Source organism: Pseudorca crassidens, chromosome 15, assembly GCF_039906515.1.
Source record: "Pseudorca crassidens isolate mPseCra1 chromosome 15, mPseCra1.hap1, whole genome shotgun sequence".
Taxonomy (NCBI): domain Eukaryota; kingdom Metazoa; phylum Chordata; class Mammalia; order Artiodactyla; family Delphinidae; genus Pseudorca; species Pseudorca crassidens.
The window spans coordinates 20,681,783-20,702,222 of NC_090310.1; the positions used below are offsets into that span (position 1 = coordinate 20,681,783).

Sequence of the window (20,440 nt, forward strand, 5' to 3'; positions counted from 1 at the left end):
CCAGCTTAGGATTCAGTTTTCTCTGGTCTACTCATATTTACATTATTATTTTTTTGAGTCTTATTTCAGTTGTCATTCTTTGACTTGGGAGCTTTTTTGTTTATTTTCTAGTTGTTGTGTTTTCAGGCATGTGCTTTTGTTTGTTTAAATTGTTTTCTAATTTTAGTTGCATTATAGTAAACAATAGCCAATCATCACCTTGTCCAGAAAACCTTTCCTCACTTCCCCCACCCCAGACTGGCTGACTGACTTCTGCTCTCCTGTGTTCCAGTGTAGCTTCTGCTCATCTCTGACACTGGCACGTTGTATGGAAATGCTCTGTTCTCTATCCTTCCTACCAAACTGTGAAATTCTCTGCAGTTGGGACTACACTTTGCTTTATCTTTCTGCACCTAGCAGTTTAGTGTACTTCGTAATACACAGCGAGAGCCCAGTTAACGTTTGTTTAACTGAAAATTTCCCCCAGTCCCCCTTCATACCCCAATTGCTTACGGTTAACACTAAGTTTCTATTTATAAATGAATTTGGTGAGGTCCAAGGTTATATAGTCTATCCAGAGAGCGCCTTTGTTGGAAGAATATACCACTAGTGAATATGCATAAGCCTCTGTTCTTCACAAAGGCCTCATCGATATTTTGTTGGTGCATATGAGGCTACTGTCTTCCCCAGTTCACCGGCGAGGGAGCTGAGACTTAGAGAGGTTAGGTCACGGGCCCAGGTCACACAGTGGGTAGTGACGGGCCTGGACTATGAATGCGGAGCTTGACTTCTGAGCAGTTGAGTGGTATCCTCTCATCTCATTGGGAATCCTGATCACTTTTAGCAGAACTGGTCTTCCCAGCCTTACTTCTGCCAAGAACCTGGGAAATGAGCCTGTTAATTGTCTCAGATTCAGACTTCTATTTATTTTTCTCATACCAAAGTTTAAGGTGGTTGTGAAGTGAAATCTGCTGCTTTTTTGTGATTTCTCTATGGTATTTAAGCTTAAAAAGTTTTCTTCCCTCTAATAGCTTGGTGAAGATTCAGTTCTTCCTTATTTCTAGTTTCTGTGTTCTCGTTTCTAAACTCTAATTAATCTGGAATTTATTTGAGTATTAACTCTGTATGTTAATAGGTTCAGCAAATCTCCTATTGCTGGATATTTAGGTTATTGCTGGAGTTTTGCTATGGATACTTTTGTGTAAACCACCTTTTATTTTATTCCCCTTTTGGTGATACTGTTATTATTTCTTTGGTGTGGTAGTGGTGGAGGGCTTCTTCTGTTCTCCAGTTTGGGGTATCATTTCCTTAGGCTATACTTCCAAAGGATTAAAGAAATGATCAATTATTTAGTCAAGCATTTATTGAGTTCCTACTAAGTGCAGGACCTTGTGCTAGGTGCTGAATTGCTAAGTACCTCTGACTGACAGATAGCGCTGCTTTGGGGCATGTCTGAAGACCTGGTTTTTAGCAACCAGCACTGTGCCTGTCAAACATACATTTTTGTTCACTTTACTGTAGGTCAATCCAGGCTAGTTGATTGTATTAAAGTTCCGTAATGGCTGTGAGTTTCTTACAAGTCTGGGTCTAAAGTGGGGGAAAGAAGCTGCTACTGGAATATTGAAGATCATTCTACATGTACTAGTCTTTATTTTTTATTAAAATCTTTTTATTTGGTTGCTGCTTGTATGGTCTCACTTTAAGTTTGTCTTGGTGGGTCATCTCTGCAAACTTGCCATTCTAAAACTAATATTCATTGAAGTGAAGAGTTTTAATTTTCAGTTTTTAAGGTAGTAGGTAGGTAAGGCGAGTTTAAATGAAATAATGGATGCAAAAAATTTTCTTATGACTAGATGAGTAATCTCAAAGTAGGTCATTTGTTCCTTTTTTCAATTGCAGCTTAAATAACATAATGACAACTTCTTAATTTCCCTAATGGGTAAATTTTTTGTAATGAAAGAATAAAAAATTTTGAAGAGATAAAGTAAGTTTTCATTTTGTTTTAGGAATCCACTTAAACAACAACCTAAACCACTTGAAATTTGGCTTGGATCATTATAGACTGTCTTCTTCTACACAAGCAGCAGCAAAGCAGGGGAGAGCGGACTTAACCCCCACGACAGCAGGAAGCGACAAGATTGTTCTGTTAGTGTGTAACCGAGCCTGCACTGGGCAGCAAGGGAAAAGGTGAAGACCAACTTATTTTCCAATAAATATTGAGACTTTAAAAGTCTAATATTTTCAAATGTTTTAAAAAGTAGGGATAAAAAAAATCCTTACTTTTAGTAGTTAATTGTTGATTCTGATATTTAGAAAGAGCATGTGTGTAAATTGACCTGATTTGAGGGGTTGGGAGGGGGAGAAGATAAAATTAGGATGATAAGATCTGCGTTAGAATGGCTCCCAAGCTCATGTAGTTTTTAAAGGCACATTTCTCTTGTGTATTTTCAGCTCAAGATCCTCCTGGGTATCTAGACCTATAGACCTATATCCAGCTACTTTCTTTACAGCATTTTTTCTTCTATTAATTCTTAACAAATCTACTTGGATGGCACGTGCACCTCAGTCTTGTGTTCCAAACTGAACCCATTGTGTTTCCCTATAAACCTGACCCTCCAGTATTTCCTGGCTTGGCAAATGGCACCAGTATTCAGCTGCATGTAGTCAGACATTTGGGAGTTAGAAATCTCTCTCAAATCTGTTTCCTTCTGTAAGAATTTATGGGAGTTACTTTTCTTTTTTTTTTTCCTAAACATCTTTATTGGCGTATACTTGCTTTACAATGTTACGTTAGTTTCTGTATGGGAGTTACTTTTAAAGTAACTTTATCACAATAGTAATGTAACTTGAGTAATAACAAGATATGGATGTGTCTCAGGGAGGAAGGATACTGTGTTTCTAATATTTGTCAGAGTAGCATTTATATTAACTTTTTAAAATGTTGCTTTGAAATAAGTTTCTTGTTTAAGAATGGTAAATAATGTAGAAGCAAAATGTGTTGGTTTGTATGTTTGTGACGTTCACTAGCAGCTCCTTTAGTGTTTACAGTGTGTTGGCCACTATTCTGAACACTAGGGATACAGCAGGATCTGTGTGTTCTCATGGAGCTTGCATCCTAGTTAGGACAGAGCCACTAAAGACAAGATGTTAAAACATGCGGGTGTGATAGAACGTGCTGGGGGGGTCTCTAGCAAAACCGTATTAGAGAGGGAGGCGAGGGGGGCCTCCCTGAGGACGCAGCAGCTGGGCTGAGCCGAGTGGGAAGGTGCGAACTGTGTGAGCCTCTTGGGAAGGGATCCCGTGAAGAGGGGACATCGAGTACAAAGATGCTGAGATTATGGCTGAGTAATATTCTGTTGTATATATGTACCACATCTTTATCCAGTCCTCTGCTGATGGACGTTTAGGGTGCTTCCACGTCTTGATTCCTGTAAATAGTGCTGCTGTGAACATTGGGGTGCAGGTATCTTTTCGGATTACGGTTTTCTCTGGATATTACCGGGGGAAAGGGGGCAAGGGATAAATTGGGAGATTGGGATTGACATATACATACTACTATATATAAAATAGATAACTAATGAGGACCTACTTGTATAGCACAGGGAATTCTACTCAGTACTCTGTAATCCCCTATGTGGGAAAAGAATCTAAAAAAGAGTGGATATATGTATATGTAGAACTGATTCACTTTGCTGTACACCTGAAACTAACACAACATTGTAAATCAACTATACTCCAATGAAAATTAAAAAGAAAAAAAGTTGCTGAGGTTAGAAGGAGCTTGACATGTTTAAGGGACAGAAGAAAAGGCAGCTCATCGTATTTATATAAAATAAAGAAATTATGAAATCCCTTTCATGATGCTAGTCTCTTAAAAGTGAGGGCATCGTCGTGTGAAAAATATGGCCTACTGATTTACACATCGTGCTTGTAACTTATTTCGCATCACAGTTGTCTTTAGGAAGGTAGGCTCACTCTTGAGTACTACTGTGAGTAAACTGGTACTTGTTAGGAGCGGGTTTCTTGGTGACCTTAGCACCCCCGCTTTGGCCTGAGTCAGGGTTTATCTGTTTGTTTATTCACTTGTTCATTCATTCATTCAGCATCTACTGTTGTCTAGGTATGGCTGTTTGGGCTAGGAAGATAAGTCGGTCACAGTTCCTGCTGTCAGGTAACACAGTCTGTTGGTGGAGGCAGCAGAATAAGCAGGCAGTATTTGTAGTGCAGCCGAGCTCAGGGAACAGATCAACAGGGTGCCAGTGGCTCCTTCTGCGGACGAGTAGGAAATAGCTTAAACGAAGAGTGAGAAGGGTAGTCCAGACTGAGGGAATTGGCTGTACGTTGGCGGTGTGAGTCGGACGCATTCAGAGCACAGCATGCAGGTCTGAATGGCTGGGGCTTGGGTGAGAGTTAAGGCTAGGCCAGTGCTCCTCCACGTTGGCTGCATATTAGAATCACCTGGGGAGCTCCTCAAACAGCCTTAGTGCTCCAGCCACAGACCAGAGGGATTGCAGCAGAATCTCGGGGGAATCATTGTGTTTTAAAGTTCCCTGGCTGATTTCAGCCTGCAGCCACTGCTGAGAACCATGGCTCTGCCTCTGATTCTCTAACACCTGTGAGCTCAGCACTGGATAGGAAACCTGGCAGGGGCCATGTGACTTCTGCCCTAGGCTAGGAGCTGACTTTTAGTGTCAGTCACTTGCCAGTGCCTTCCTTGTTGTCAGGCCACCTGGATGTGGCTGCCTCCCTGCTAGACCTTCCAGCCCTGTCTTTTCCTCTGGCACCTAACCCCTTATATGTTTGACCCATGCTGCTTGCTAGACTCGTGTCCACTCCCACCTGCTTTCCTCCCCATCTCCACTAATCCTGTCATCTTATTACCTGGCACCATACTCTGTTAAAAGCCATTTTGGTGTATGAGTTGTTAAATTTCATTTAGAAATCTCAGTTTCCCTTCTGACTGTTTCATCCACTTATGAGAGTATTCAATTTCCTGTTTGTTTTATTTTGAGAACTGTCCTAAAACTAATTGTATTGTGATTCCATTTAAAAAGGTCATGAATAAGGAGTTACAGTATTAAAGGAATTGTCATACCTTTTAAGGTGATTATAATATTTATGTGTGCTAGATTTGGACTACCTTTTGTGCTGCACTTAGAGAAGACAATAGCATGGGACCTTCTGCAGAGGGAAATCTTGGAGAAGATGAAGTATTTCTTGAGGCCCACAGTTGGCATTCAGGTGTGTAAGCCTTTTGGTACTCCAGCATAGCATGTGTGTACCCAGTGAAGAAAGTGATTACAGTGAGACTGGAAGTTCAGACCTTTGCCCTTAGGGAAGACCAGACACTGAGCTGGAATGCTGGGGAGCCCTGGAGAAAAGCTGCATAGTAAAATCTGCTGTGTTCAGGTTTCCCAGAATGAGGACTGTCCCTCATTTTATGAAGGGAGCTGACCACTGCACGGTTTTCCATGCACTGCCGGGTGTTCCTTTATAATGTTTGTCTAATAAAGTTTAGCACGTGATCGGCTTGGAGAGATTTTGTAGACTATCTATATATTTTCAAAATTATGATTTCTTTGTTAAGGTATCCGTGGAAAACTTATATTAATGTTCAGCTAAAGTAACATATTACTTGTCTTGCGTAACATATTTGATATGTTAATTGCATTTGGGGCAATCATACTTAAAGTGTATTAGAGTGGCTCAACAGCCTCCCAGAATGTTGTAGAGAAGCATTTTGCAAAACAGTTTGCTCTCGCTCTAATCTGTTTTGGAAATGCCCCGGTGAACCACATGCCCTCGAAGAGAAACTCAGCCTGATTTACCTTTGCCATTTGTTGCAGGTGTGTCCATTCAGTTTGCGAGTGGTCAGTGTCGTGGGAATAACATACTTGCTGCCCCAGGAGGAGCAGCCCCTGTGCCACCCAACAGTAGAAAGGTAAAAAAAAAAAAAATCACCTTCTAGACTTTCATATATGTTTGTGTGTAATTTCTAGTGATGTCTGATGTAATTTCCACGTAAGTGTGGTGGGTCCTCCAGGCTCACTTAGAAAGTAAACACTTATTTTAATTTTGATTCATATTTGAGTAGGGTATGTTTTATGATCTTTTTTGGAATCGGGAAAGCCTAGAGTACTAAGTAAATTGATTGGTCTCAGGACCGCAGATGAATTGCACTTTCATATTCATCAAGATAAAAGTTTTCCAAAGTAGGATTCTAATCATAACACTTTCCTTCTTGAAATCCTTAAATGGTAACCCGTGGCCTCAAAGATAAAGCCCAGTTTCCACAGTATGTGAAGTTCTCCACAGTTTGAACCCTGACTACTTCCCTTCTGTCAGGCCTCTTTCTTCTCCCCACTATATTAAACATTCAGCAGCATCAAAGTACTGAGGGTTGTTTGAACGCACAATATGGTTTTATGTGTGCCTTTGCACGTGTAGTTTCCTCTGTTGATAATTCATTCCTTCTGAGCCTCTCTTCACACTGTCCCTCCTCTCCCCCTTAGAATTATCTTCTCCCTCTGCTATGTCTGTGCTTCTACATACTTCTGTTATTAATAAAGTAATAGAGATATGTGTATATAGACACACGATACATATGTGGATACATATAAATATAAAAACACATTATTGTTTTTATTATAATGACTTTTTCAACAAATATCGTAGTGCCCTGCATTTCAGGATTCCAAAAAAGTATACAACATGGTTCTGTTTGAAAGCAACTCACTGTTTGGTTTTAGAGATTAGAGTTAATAGATTAGATAATGATCCAAAACATTGCAAAACTTAAAAACTATTTGATGGGTAATACTGACTGTTAATGCTGAGTATCTCAGGAGATGGCCAAGGAGCCAAGGAGCTCAGGGGAAATAAGTGAGGTGAAACTTGAGGGGTGCCTTGTAGGAAGGCACAGTTTACATTGGTGTGGGCATGGTCCAGGGACCAAGCGTGGCCTATGGGGGCAGGTGGAGAGATGCAGGAGCAGAGTTTGTTCCCAGAGAGACTATCGTCCCGTCCAGTCTCTATTGATTTGGTGAGATATTGGACAAAAATTGGAAAGATCATAACATCTTAAGAGTTATTGTGGATGACCTTATAGTGTGGTACTAAATTTATTCCAATATCTTTATTTCCATATTGAATATTTTAATTTAAGGATTTTTCAGTCCAGTTGTAATCAAGTTATTAAATAAGAGTTTATAATGGTCAGAAACCTTTTCTGATGGGGAACGATGATGAAGATTTTCAGCAATCACACTATGATTTCAGATTTCAGATAGGATGTATATTTAATTAAAATCATTTATTTAGAAAGTAATATGTGACTTCCTTCCCCATCCTATAGGGCACTAAAATCTTGTGGACCAGGTGGCACTGCTCATGTGAAATTAGTGGTAGAATGGGACAAGGAGACAAAAGATTTGTAAGTATTTTTTTTTACTTAGTGTTTGTAGAGTCATTGTCTTAATTATCACTATAATAGCATACCTTTGATCTTTCAAATTAGCTGAAACACAAACCTCTGTTTTCTTTAGCTAAGTATCCAAGTGTGTTGCTGATCCTTTATTTAAGTAATTTATTATTTCTCTCCTACACATTCTGTCATCTGGATCCCCAAACCTTAGAACGTTTGTTTGCTGCTAATGAGACAGAAGCTATATATTCATTAACTACTGTGTAGGTCAAATTACTTCTTTTATTACAGACCCATTAACTCTAGCAAGTTATGCCAAATGCATGCCCTTTGATACAGAGGACAAGGATATATGATTAATCAGTACAGTTTGTGCCCAATCCCAGAAAAAACAATTCCAAGTTATTTCTTGAAAATAACGTTATAGATAGAGAACGTCTCACGACATTTTGGAACATAGAAAAGTTGGATTGCCACTTTTACTTTCTTATATATTGACCTTTTTGGTTATGAATTTACAGCCACGTTGTGAAGCTGTTAATTGTATTTTGTATCAGTTTTCCAAGACATTCTCTAATACGTGCTTTTTCTCCCCCGACTGCAGCTTGTTTGTAAATACCGAAGATGAGTATATCCCTGATGCAGAAAGTGTCCGGCTGCAAAGGGAGCGTCACCATCAGCCTCAAACTTGCACTTTATCCCAGTGTTTCCAACTCTACACCAAAGAGGAGCGGGTAAGGGTTGGGCAGCATTTGTTGGGTGGTGAGGGTAGTAGGGAGGGCCCAGGGCAAGATGACAGTGGGGAAACAAATTATGCACCAGAAAACTCCCCAAGGATTTTTGCATTTACATAGGTTTTGCACATGTGATGTGCATCTTAGTGTTATTCCTCTTAGGATTTTAACAAAAAGTAGTTTAAATTTCTGGAAAACCTTGATTAAATGAAATGCTCTAGATGTGAACCTTTGTATAGTTCCTTTTTTTTTTTTTCTTTTTACTTTTTAATGGTTAATGATAAAGTTATATTTTTGTTTCAATTTAGAGATTTTAAATTATTTTCCTTAGTAACTAGATCAGTGGTTCTCAACTTTTTGGAACTAAGAACATAGGTGCCATTTTAATTAAAATTAATTAAAATTAAAAATTCAGTTCCTTAGTTGCATTAGCCACATTTCAAGGGCTCAGGAGACACATGTGGCTAGTGACTCGTATCGGACAGTGTAGATATAGACATAAAGTTCTCTTGGACAATGCTTTAGACTACTTAGCATAGTGTTTGCAGATCGTAGGTACTCAGTAAATATTTGAATGAATGGATGGACAAATAGTGGATAGGACCCTTGCCTATGTGTTTTTTTTTTTTTCAACAGGAATATTTAATAACAAGGTAGATAACATGTTTATCTAACATATATTTTTATATAACTGAAGCTAAAGCTAAACATCCTGTTATTGGATAAATATGGCCTGCTGTACGTGTGTACACTGCAGTGCAATTAAAAAAATACTGTAAATATAATTTCAGAACTTCAGAATTTGAATAGGTGCCAGTATTCTGTCCTTTTTTCATATGGGAAAAGAAAATGCCTTTGAAAATCATTTGAAGCTTGGAGCAAAATTCTATAGCTATATTCTTCATATCACTCTGGAGAGTCTTCATGATTCAGGTGATACAAGGGAAGCTTCAGTTCAGCCTTCCTTTCGGAGAAGATATTCCAGCTTTCATGATCTCACCAACCAGGAGAATATTGGTGGCAGTTACAGTGCAGGAGTGAAGAAGCTGTTTCTTTACATAGTAGTGTTCCCATATGCCTCCCATTGGCTTACCTGGGTTCAGGTCCACACCCACAAGCTGACCTGAATGTTCTGCTTGGACTCAAACTAGTGTTTCCTGAAGGTCCAAACCAGAGTTCTGAGCAAGAGCCTTGTGAATAGTGAGCACTGCGTTAGCAAATACTTGAACTCCCAAGTTGGGCCCTGCCCTTTACACTGACTGGGCTTTTATTTAATCAGGGCTTCTTCCATTGCCACTTGCACTGCACCAGTACCTGGAATGACACAGCCATCATCAATAACATTTTTAACAGCTGTCAAGCCACCTTTGATTGCATCTTTGATTTGCATGAGTGTGTACTTATTTGGTCCTTTGACCAGTAATGTGATGGACGTTACGTTTCTCAATTAAGTCAAACTTCTCTTCTCCCAGTGTGTAGTCATAGACAAGTCCTGCATTTCCCAAACAATCAGGGTTTAGGTCATCAATAGAATTTAGAGCTACCCCACCACGAGCAAGTGTCAGCCTTTCCACATTTCTCTTAGGTCCTTCTTTTGCAAGAGCATCTAAGGCAAAGGGGTCAATTCCCTTTTGATTAATAACAACAAATCCTTTATCTGAATCACCACCACACTTTCTTTCAAAGTTCTATTATTTTTTTAACTCCATCTTCAGCGAATTTTCTTTCAGTCTTCACTAATTTCTCTCTTCTGCACGCTTATTTAAAAAAAAGCCAGAATTCACTTGTTTTTTCATATTCTAATGGCACATTTCATATGAAGATGTATGCATCTTCTACTTTTTTTTTCATATCAGGATGCCATGTCCCATGATCCAAAACAAGACCTCTGATTAAGCTTGTATAGGTTTCAGATTTATGTTTCATCCCTGTGATCTCAACCATGAAGGGGTCACTACGTTCATCTTGTTTTTTAATGGCCAAAATGGAGTCCACTACAGCATCTGTTAAAACGTCAGCAAGTTTAGCATGAATTTTAGTATGTAGAGATGTTCTGGCCACGTCTGTAAGTGTTTTTTCACTGTTCATCTCTTTGCATATTTTGACTAGTTGCCAAAACTGAAGTGCCTTTTTCTTTGCAGCTTCAAATCCTTCTGTTATTATTTTGAGATGAAGATCCTATAACAAACACATGGTTACAAAACCACCACTAATACTAGAGATCTTCAGTTAGATGCAACTATAGTTCGTGATAAAGCAGATTTATGGAAGGATGTTCTGGATCATTCATACCCTTTAATACAACTAATATGATGTGCTGACTTTCTGAATACTTTACAAAGGATAAATAAGCTTTCAGTGTAGAGGAAAAGAACAGACATTGCTCTAGCACAGAGCTGAAACCAAGGAACTAAGGCACTCCTGGTGTTCACTGGCAACAGGCCTTTGTGCTTTTTTTTTTTTTTTTTTTAACATCTTTATTGGGGTATAATTGCTTTACAATGGTGTGTTAGTTTCTGCTTTATAACAAAGTGAATCAGTCATACATAAACATATGTTCCCATATGTCTTCCCTGTTGCGTCTCCCTCCCTCCCACCCTCCCCATCCCACCCCTCCAGGCTGTCACAAAGCACCGAGCCAATATCCCTGTGCCATGCGGCTGCTTCCCACTAGCTATCTACCTTACTGCGTTTGTTAGTGTGTATATGCCCATGACTCTCTCTCGCCCTGTCACAGCTCACCCTTCCCCCTCCCCATAACCTCAAGTCCGTTCTCTAAGAGGTCTGCGTCTTTATTCCTGCTTTACCCCTAGGTTCTTCATGACATTTTTTTCTTAAATTCCATATATATGTGTTAGCATACGGTATTTGTCTTTTTCTTTCTGACTTACTTCACTCTGTATGACAGACTCTAGGTCTATCCACCTCATTACAAATAGCTCAATTTCGTTTCTTTTTATGGCTGAGTAATATTCCATTGTATATATGTGCCACATCTTCTTTATCCATTCATCCGATGACGGGCACTTAGGTTGTTTCCATCTCCGGGCTATTGTAAATAGAGCTGCAATGAACATTTTGGTACATGACTCTTTTTGAATTATGGTTTTCTCAGGGTATATGCCCAGTAGTGGGATTGCTGGGTCATATGGTAGTTCTATTTGTAGTTTTTTAAGGAACCTCCATACTGTTCTCCATAGTGGCTGAACCAATTCACATTCCCACCAGCAGTGCAAGAGTGTTCCCTTTTCTCCACACCCTCTCCAGCATTTATTGTTTCTAGATTTTTTGATGATGGCCATTCTGACTGGTGTGAGATGATATCTCATTGTAGTTTTGATTTGCATTTCTCTAATGATTAATGATGTTGAGCATTCTTTCATGTGTTTGTTGGCAGTCTGTATATCTTCTTTGGAGAAATGTCTATTTAGGTCTTCTGCCCATTTTTGGATTGGGTTGTTTGTTTTCTTGTTATTGAGCTGCATGAGCTGCTTGTAAATTTTGGAGATTAATCCTTTGTCGGTTGCTTCATTTGCAAATATTTTCTCCCATTCTGAGGGTTGTCTTTTGGTCTTGTTTATGGTTTCCTTTGCTGTGCAAAAGCTTTGAAGTTTCATTAGGTCCCATTTGTTTATTTTTGTTTTTATTTCCATTACTCTAGGAGGTGGGTCAGAAAGGATCTTGCTTTGATTTATGTCATAGAGTGTTCTGCCTATGTTTTCCTCTAAGAGTTTGATAGTTTCTGGCCTTACATTTAGTTCTTTAATCCATTTTGAGCTTATTTTTGTGTATGGTGTTAGGGAGTGATCTAATCTCATACTTTTACATGTACCTGTCCAGTTTTCCCAGCACCACTTATTGAAGAGGCTGTCCTTTCTCCATTGTACATTACTGCCACCTTTATCAAAGATAAGGTGTCCATATGTGCATGGGTTTATCTCTGGGCTTTCTATCCTGTTCCATTGATCTATCTTTCTGTTTTTGTGCCAGTACCATACCGTCTTGATGACTGTAGCTTTGTAGTATAGTCTGAAGTCAGGGAGCCTGATTCCTCCAGTTCCTTCTTTCGTTCTCAAGATTGCTTTGGCTATTCGGGGTCTTTTGTGTTTCCATACAAATTGTGAAATTTTTTGTTCTAGTTCTGTGAAAAATGCCAGTGGTAGTTTGATAGGGATGGCATTGAATCTATAGATTGCTTTGGGTAGTAGAGTAATTTTCACAATGTTGATTCTTCCAATCCAAGAACATGGTATATCTCTCCATCTATTTATATCATCTTTAATTTCTTTCATCAGTGTCTTATAATTTTCTGCATACAGGTCTTTTGTCTCCTTAGGTAGGTTTATTCCTAGATATTTTATTCTTTTTGTTGCAATGGTAAATGGGAGTGTTTTCTTGATTTCACTTTCAGATTTTTCATCATTAGTATATAGGAATGCCAGAGATTTCTGTGCATTAATTTTGTATCCTGCCACTTTACCAAATTCATTGATTAGCTCTAGTAGTTTTCTGGTAGCATCTTTAGGGTTCTCTATGTATAGGATCATGTCATCTGCAAACAGTGACAGCTTTACTTCTTCTTTTCCGATTTGGATTCCTTTTATTTCCTTTTCTTCTCTGATTGCTGTGGCTAAAACTTCCAAAACAATGTTGAATAAGAGTGGTGAGAGTGGGCAACCTTGTCTTGTTCCTGATCTTAGTGGAAATGCTTTCAGTTTTTCACCATTGAGGATGATGTTTGCTGTGGGCTTGTCATATATGGCCTTTATTATGTTGAGGAAAGTTCCCTCTATGCCTACTTTCTGCAGGGTTTTTATCATAAATGGGTGTTGAATTTTGTCAAAAGCTTTCTCTGCATCTATTGAGATGATCATATGGTCCTTTGTGCTTTTTAAACCTCTCCAGGTTCAGGCGCCTTGAGAAACCTTGACGAGAGCTCTTGGAGTTCATCTGATTTTGAGTTGATGTTTAGGATCATAATTCTGGCTACTGATTCTTACTGCTCACTCTTGCATATAGGGAATCATGCAATTTCAGGGTCAGAGGGGGCTTTAAAATTTCTTTTTTCTAATGGTTGAGTTCTGCCTAATTTCAAATAGGTGATTATCCAGCCGCTGTTTTTCAGAGACACCATTTTCTCTTAGGGTATCTCTGATGGTGACTGACGTTAACCTGAAATATGTCCCTGGTTGCTACAGCCAGCAGGTGAACTCTCAGGTCGTCAAGAACAGAGGACAGGTCTTCATTTTCTTCTACTTGTTTGTCCTTCAAATATTTGAAAATAGTTTTCATCTTCTAAGTCTTTTCTCCCCCAAGCAGTTAACAGCTAATTCCTTTAATAGTTTTTCATTAGACGTATTTTTCCAATCTTGGGCTTATATAAATAATTGGCTTTGAAACTGGTTGATCACATGCTGTATGTAGCACCTTATCCTATTTAGCTTTTTTTTTTCTTAAATTGATTTGGGAGATGTCTGAGAATGTCACAAAGCTTAAAGGTGAGCAGATCTACTAGATGATAACATTGATCAGAACATCTGATCAGATCAGAACATCTCGCTGATCTTTCAAGCTAGCCAGATACATTTTAATAGGGCTTTGTTCATTCAATCCATGTCTGTTGAGTACACACTATGTGCCAGGTACTGTGCTAGGAACTGGGAATATAGCAGGGACCAAGACAGAGGAAGGTTGAGAAAAGAAATGAGGCCACTGTGGCTGGGGCACAGCAGGTGAGAGAATCCATCCTGGTCGTAAAATAACCCCAGCATGCCTAGCAGTGTCCGGCCCATGGAAGGCATTCAGCAAATCTATGCCACAGTGAACGAATGAGTGAGTGTTCCTTGGGGAGCTCAGTCACTGGGTCCAAAAATAACAGTCCAGATATGGAAGAGGAGGAGGTCAGACTTAGCAGTGGGCTGTGTGACGATCACTTTGGGGTCGCGTTGTCTTCAAGCTCAGTATGATCAGCAGTGTCATGTGGGTGTCAGCCGCTGTTGGCTACCTAAGGATGCTTTAGAAACAGTGTCCAGAACTCAGATGGTGATAGCACTGCTCTTCTCATTACCTTAAATGTTCACTGTTAAGAGACTGACATCCCGGGGCACAAGCAGAGAGTGTGGATAGGGGATGGCGCGGCTGAGTGTATCTTGACGAAGGAGACCTTAAGTGAGGATCTGATAGTTATTTTCACATACTTCGAGGGCCATCCTGTGGATAAGGGGTTGGACTTAATTGTATCTAAAAAGCAGAATTAGAGATTGGAAATTACAGGGAGAGTGATTTTGTCTTAATAAGAGGAAGAACTTTGTAACAGACTGCCTGAAAGTGGAACAGCTGCCTCTGGGGCTAGTCGTCTTCCTTGCTGGGCAGTTAGCGAGGCTGGCCACGCTCCAAGGGTGCTCTGCAGGCCTAGCAGCTCTTTGTGGCAGTTTACAACGAGATAAGTACAGAAGTCGAGCAGTGTTGTAGAAACTGTCAAAGCTGCCAGACATTGTCTTGACATTCTTACTGTATCTTATCAAAGAGTATCTGTTTATGATGTATTGGAAATTAAAAAACAAATAAACAACAACCTGTTCCTTTACCGCGAGCACTGGGCTGATGGCCACATCTGTAGACAGCGTGTTAGCACAGATGTGGACATGCCAGATGACAGTTAGGTTCCTCCCGCCTAACTTTCTTTCTATTTTTTTTTTTTAACATCTTTATTGGAGTATAATTGCTTTACAATGGTGTGTTAGTTTCTGCTTTATAACAAAGTGAATCAGCTCTGCATATACATATATCCCCATATCTCTTCCCTCTTGCGTCTCCCTCCCCACCTCTCTAGGTGGTCACAAAGCACTGAGCTGATCTCCCTGTGCTGTGCCTGCCTAACTTTCTGATTCACTGCTATCCACCCAGACTTCTGTCTCCCCCCATCTTTCCTACACACATGACAGGATCTCCCTCTCAGGAAAAATAACTCCCTCACTTCTGCTTCCCTTTCAAACTACTGTGCTGGTCTTTCTCTTCTTTTCTGTGTAACTTTACCATTTAGTGATTTCAGGTCTTTCCCTTTCCTCCCTTCCAAACTCTTGTCATCTGTCTGACTTGCGTTTCTGACATTGCTCTCCGAAGTTCTCGGGGCCCATAGTTTGCTCAGTTCAGTGGCCTCTGCTCAGTCTGCATTTGACCTCTCCGTGGGCTATGGTACTGATAACCACCCTGTTCTTGCCACTCTCTTTTCTTGGTGTGCATAAAAGGAATGCTTCTGATTTGCCTATTTTTCTGACTGTGCAGCCTCAGGTTCTGGTGGTTTCTCGACCTTTGTGTTTCCCTTAAAAATCGGCCTTCTGCAAGATTCTGTCCTTGGCTTCTTTCTCTTCCATCTGAGTGGGCATTGCCATCTGTTTCCGTGGCTTCCCTTACCTCATTGTGTTGATGGTCCCAGATCTGACGCATCTTCTGAAATCCAGAGGAGATTTTAAAAATCTCTCTTACCAGACCTGCTCTGTTAGTACCTTTGTGCTGTCATCCTGAAACCCTTGCCTGCAGAGGTGACGTACGTGGATTCGAGGGCTCAGATGGATGTTGAGGAAGATCTTGTTGGTAGCAGGATGGGGAGGGTTGTTCGGAGCAGTTTGATGCTTGGGGGAGAGAGGACAATTAAGAGACTTGAGGAAGTCCAGGTAAGAGCGAGTGAGGACTTTGAATTACGGTGGATGGAGAGGAGGAGACGGGTGTGAGGAATGGCAGAGAGTGTTACCTCAGATGGACGTGGAGCAGAGGAAGAGGGAAGGGTTTGAGGCTTTGGGTTAACCCCCCGTGTTCTGCTCTTGACGGGTGGTTGTGGTATTTGCTGGGGTAGGACATACAGGAGGAGGAGAAAAGGGAGCTATATTGATGGAAAGGCGACGAGTTGAGCTTGGGAGTGTGCTGAGCATGAGGTGCTTCTGTGGCATCTAACATCTCTGTGCAGTATTTACCTGGTTGGTCATTCCTTTTGGAGAGGTAGTCTGTTCAGCAAATGTTCGGGTGCCAGCTCTAGCCAGGCGCCACTCTTAATTGTGTTTTTCTGTCGGCTCCCATCGGACATGGTTTGGGGAGATCCAGCGCCGTGCCGCGCCCTGGCCGGGAAGTGTCTGGCCGTCTCCTGTAGCAAAGTCTTGCCTGAAGCGGCTCTTAACAGAAGTCGTGCTCCTTGTTTTCAGCTTGCCCCAGATGACGCCTGGCGTTGCCCGCACTGTAAGCAGCTGCAGCAGGGGAGCATTACCTTAAGCCTCTGGACTCTGCCTGATGTGCTCATTATACATCTAAAGAGATTTCGACAGGTAAGGAAACCCTCTGTCCTAGGGAAAAAAGCTGTGACCAAGTTTCTTACGCCCCTTCCTGGTGGGCTGTTGGGCGGGGAGCTCTTTGGTGTCCCTGTTTGGTCCTGTGATCCTGTGGTCGCAGACACACATCTGCCGCTGCGTTCGGGGCCGTGTGTTCTGCTCTTTCCCAGAGCAGTTTGCGCGTCCTGTGGCCCTTTAAATCCTCACCATTGTAGTTCATACTGCAGGTATTTTACCCTGTTCCTGAGGGTCTGCTTTAGATTTGTAAATGTTGTGCTCAAGTAAGTGCGCTTTGGGGTTAAAGAAAAGTTGAGCGCCTTTCTTGGGGGTGGGTAGAATTCTATTTCTGCCTAAAGTAATAACGGGTGTTATCCTGCTTCCAAGGAGCAGTTGTACAGTTGTGGAGATGAGTCATAAATATATACAAAGAAAATCTGCTTTGAGTTGTGTTGCTTTGTGAGTCAGTTTCCCCACAGAGGCTCTCTCTTCCTAAGGTTAGAGTTGTCCTGGGCAGCCCCCTTGTAAGAGAGGTAAATGAGAGGTAAACGCTGGAGGAGTCTGAGCCTGGCGTAAGAAAGTTTGCATCTGAAAGATTAGGAGGAGGCCTGTACCGGGTGGGCTGGGAGCGGGGCTGCACATGTCTAGTGGCTGAGGGAGCAGCGGGTGCAGAGCGTGTGCAGGAGGCTGAAAGCTGAGGCCAGTGTGGCTGCAGCTCCGGGGGGTCGGGGGGAGAAAGGCGTACGTTGAGGTAGAAGAGCAGGCAGGGGCTGGTCGTCCAAGCAGTCCTTGTAGGCAGAGTGGGATTCTGAAGCAGGGAAGCAGCATGACCAAATTTGTGCTTGGAGAATTAGAGGCTACAAGGGTGAAGACAGGGAGACCTGAAGGAGGCCTTTGCAGTCACCGCGGGGGCGGGGCCGGCAGATGGCTCGCAGTGGAGTTGCGGCAGTGGAGATGGAGAGACCTGGATAGACTTGAGAGATGTCTAGGGCTGGCTGATGAAGTGACTGTGTCGGGGGCGTGCACATGGTCCCCAGGGTGGCCTTTCACACACAGGTTTGGGGTCCAGCTCCTGTAGTAGTGAGGAGTGGGCACTTGCCCTGAGTGTCCCAGCTGTACGCTTCCATTGGGATCTTTCAGGGGGACAGCCAGTTGAGGGTTTGAACCCAGCTTCTCTGTCTCTTTCCATACACACAGACTGGCTTCCTTTGCTTTCTGTTTCTTTTGAAGCCATATCATCACCCTTCCAGCGCCCCAACTCAAAACTGCAGTGTCATCTTTGACTCTTCTTTCCCTGTCACCTAGGCAGTCACCTCTTCGGCCTGGTTGTGCCTCTCCACTGCCTCCTGTACGTGTCCCCTTCTCCCCATTCTTGCTGTCATCCTGCCAGTTCCAACTTCTGATACTTCCGAGCTGGTTGCAGTTGCAGTGTCTTTTCATTGGTTTCGTAACCTACACTGCTCTTCCCTTTCTACCATGTTTTGGGCACTACTTAATGACAGCTCTGATGGCATCACCTCCTCCCTCAAAGCCTCAGTGCTTCTCCCTTGACTGCAGGACAAGGTCCAGGTTCTTTAGCCTGACCTTCCTGACCATGCAAGACCCATCCTACCTTTCTCTTAGGAACATTTTTCTTCCCTTAGTAGGTCCATAGTTCCTTGGGATGGGAATTATCTGTGCCCGATTAATTTTTTAAAGCTCCCATAGACACAGGAAACATTCGGTAAATATCTACTCAACTGATGGTTGGATTTCCCAGTGGGCTTAATGGGAAATACAGATTGCCCAAGATTGTCAGCTAAATGACTATATTAAGTTAAGTCACTGTTAACTGTTAATTTGTCGGAGGAGTTGGGGAGGAAAGAGTCCCTGTTCTGTGAATGGCTGTTCTGTGCCAGCACTGTGCTTTCCCTTCACATATGTTGTTATTCCATTACTTTTCATGCCTCTTTCGTGATAGAGGTTTCAGGATGAACCCTTTATCAGGTAAGGCAATGAAGGCTCATTAACCCTTATATGTAGATCATCGCTGGTTCCATTTTTGGTGATATTAAAACCTGTTCCTCCAGTTAGATAAAACTGTTAATCTGTTTCCCTGTGTTGTATGTGTCTTTGGAAACATCAGATAGGTAACTCAACCCTACTTCAGTTGATAGGGTCTGCCTTTCACGCTAAACTGATCTACCATCTGCTTGCACGAAAATATCATCAGAACTTGTTTTTCTTCTTGCCACAGGAAGGAGACAAGCGTATGAAACTTCAGAACATGGTGAAGTTCCCTCTGACTGGCCTGGACATGACACCTCACGTGGTTAAGAGAAGCCAGAGCAGCTGGAGTTTGCCATCCCATTGGTCTCCATGGAGACGGCCCTACGGACTCGGGCGGGACCCTGAGGACTACATCTATGACCTGTATGCTGTGTGCAATCATCACGGCACCATGCAAGGGGGGCACTACACAGGTCTGCAGCGCGAGAGGCCGGGCGCCTGTGCTGACGATTCCTCCCGACATGTTTTGCTTGTGACAGGGTTGCTTTGCTTCAGAACCTCGCTTTCTCTTCCAGCAGGCAGTGTGCCAACCGTGAGGGCAGTTTTCATCCTTTGGTTCTCTGCCCTGAGTTAGATCGTCTGGTCGGGCTCTGACCCAAGCAGGGAATGGTGTGTGCAGATGGGTGACATCGTCTGGCTCACCCTGGACTTGCTTTCTTGACCTCACCTGCATGCCCCGTTTAAGGTTTTGCTCTGCTTCCTTGAGGACCTAACATCTCTTTTATTTGGAGTGGTTGTGAACCACTTTTATAGTGTCTTTAGAGTGACTTGGAAGGGGGTTTCTTTTTGCTGTATGGTTAAATTTACTTTTTCATTTGTCAAAGCAATCGTGCTCATCATATGAAATTTAGACTAGAGAGAGACAGACGGAACGGTGCTATCAACCCACGAGATTATCACTCAGAAATAACCCATGAGATTAGTGCTCAAAAAATGGGAACATTTTTAGAAACTGTGGTAAAATATACACAACAAAATTTACCGTTTTAACCATTTTTAAGCATACGGTTCAGTGTCATTAAGTACGTTCGTATCTTTGTGCAACCATCACCACTGTCCATCTCCAGAGTTTCTTTCATCTTCCCAAATTGAAACTCTGCATCCATTAAACAGTAACTTCCTGTTTACTCCTCGCCCATCCCCTGGCAGCCACCATTCTTTCTATGAATCTGACTGCTCTAGGTACCACATGTAAGTGGAATCATACAGTATTTGTCCTTTTGTGTCTGGCTTATTTCACTTAGCATAATGCAGTCAAGATTCACCCACTTCGCATCGTCTGTCAGAATTTCCTCTTTTTAAGGCTGATAATATCGCATTGTATGTAGGTGACATTTTGATATGTGGTGTTTCCTTCCAGTGTTTTTCTGTACGTTCTGGCCATTATTTTATACTGTTGTGATTGGCCTGATTGGCCTTTTTTTTAAATGTCCAATGCTCTGTTCAGGTGAACCTTTATGGAACACCTCCTCTACGTCCTGCTTGCACTGGGCTGTGTCACATCAGAGACACACTGGAAATGAAAAGATCTCGACGTCTGTCTTCCAAGAGAGTAATCAAGTGGTTGAGGCGGTGTAGGTACACTTAAAATGAAAGAGCAGGATGTGTATTAGGTCCTGTGGTTGAAGTGTGAACAGAGCAGGGGCTGGAGGAGAGAGTGGTCAGAGCAGCCTCCTCCTGGAGGGTCAGGAGAAGCTATTGGGATTAGTAACCTGCTGCCTACACGTGAGGCCCTTATGGGCTAATGGGGCAGACGCTTAATTTTTTTTTAAAATAAATTTATTTGTTTGTTTTTATTTTTATTTATTTTATTTTTGGCTGCGTTGGGTCTTCGTTGCTGCACGGGCTTTCTCTAGTTGCGGCGAGCAGGGGCTACTCTTTGTTGCAGTGCACGAGCTTCTCATTGCAGTGGCTTGTCTTGTTGCGGAGCATGGGCTCTA

General features: G+C 41.9%; 1 protein-coding gene and 1 pseudogene across 2 annotated transcripts in view; one reads left to right on the plus strand and one right to left on the minus strand.

Annotated features, from left to right (window-relative positions):
- The window catches only part of USP31 (ubiquitin specific peptidase 31), a 75,054-nt gene that overhangs the window by 41,704 nt on the left and 12,910 nt on the right, over positions 1-20,440 (plus strand). Inside the window, exons 7-13 of one of the 2 annotated variants that reach the window (XM_067706400.1) lie at positions 1,986-2,166; positions 5,109-5,220; positions 5,826-5,920; positions 7,334-7,411; positions 8,007-8,136; positions 16,332-16,451; positions 18,688-18,913. In XM_067706400.1, the coding sequence (XP_067562501.1) occupies positions 1,986-2,166; positions 5,109-5,220; positions 5,826-5,920; positions 7,334-7,411; positions 8,007-8,136; positions 16,332-16,451; positions 18,688-18,913 (942 nt within the window). The remainder of the gene's footprint in view (positions 1-1,985; positions 2,167-5,108; positions 5,221-5,825; positions 5,921-7,333; positions 7,412-8,006; positions 8,137-16,331; positions 16,452-18,687; positions 18,914-20,440) is intronic. The other variant, XM_067706401.1, reaches the window with a different exon arrangement.
- On the minus strand, positions 9,087-15,582 carry LOC137206487 (T-complex protein 1 subunit zeta-like; annotated as a pseudogene).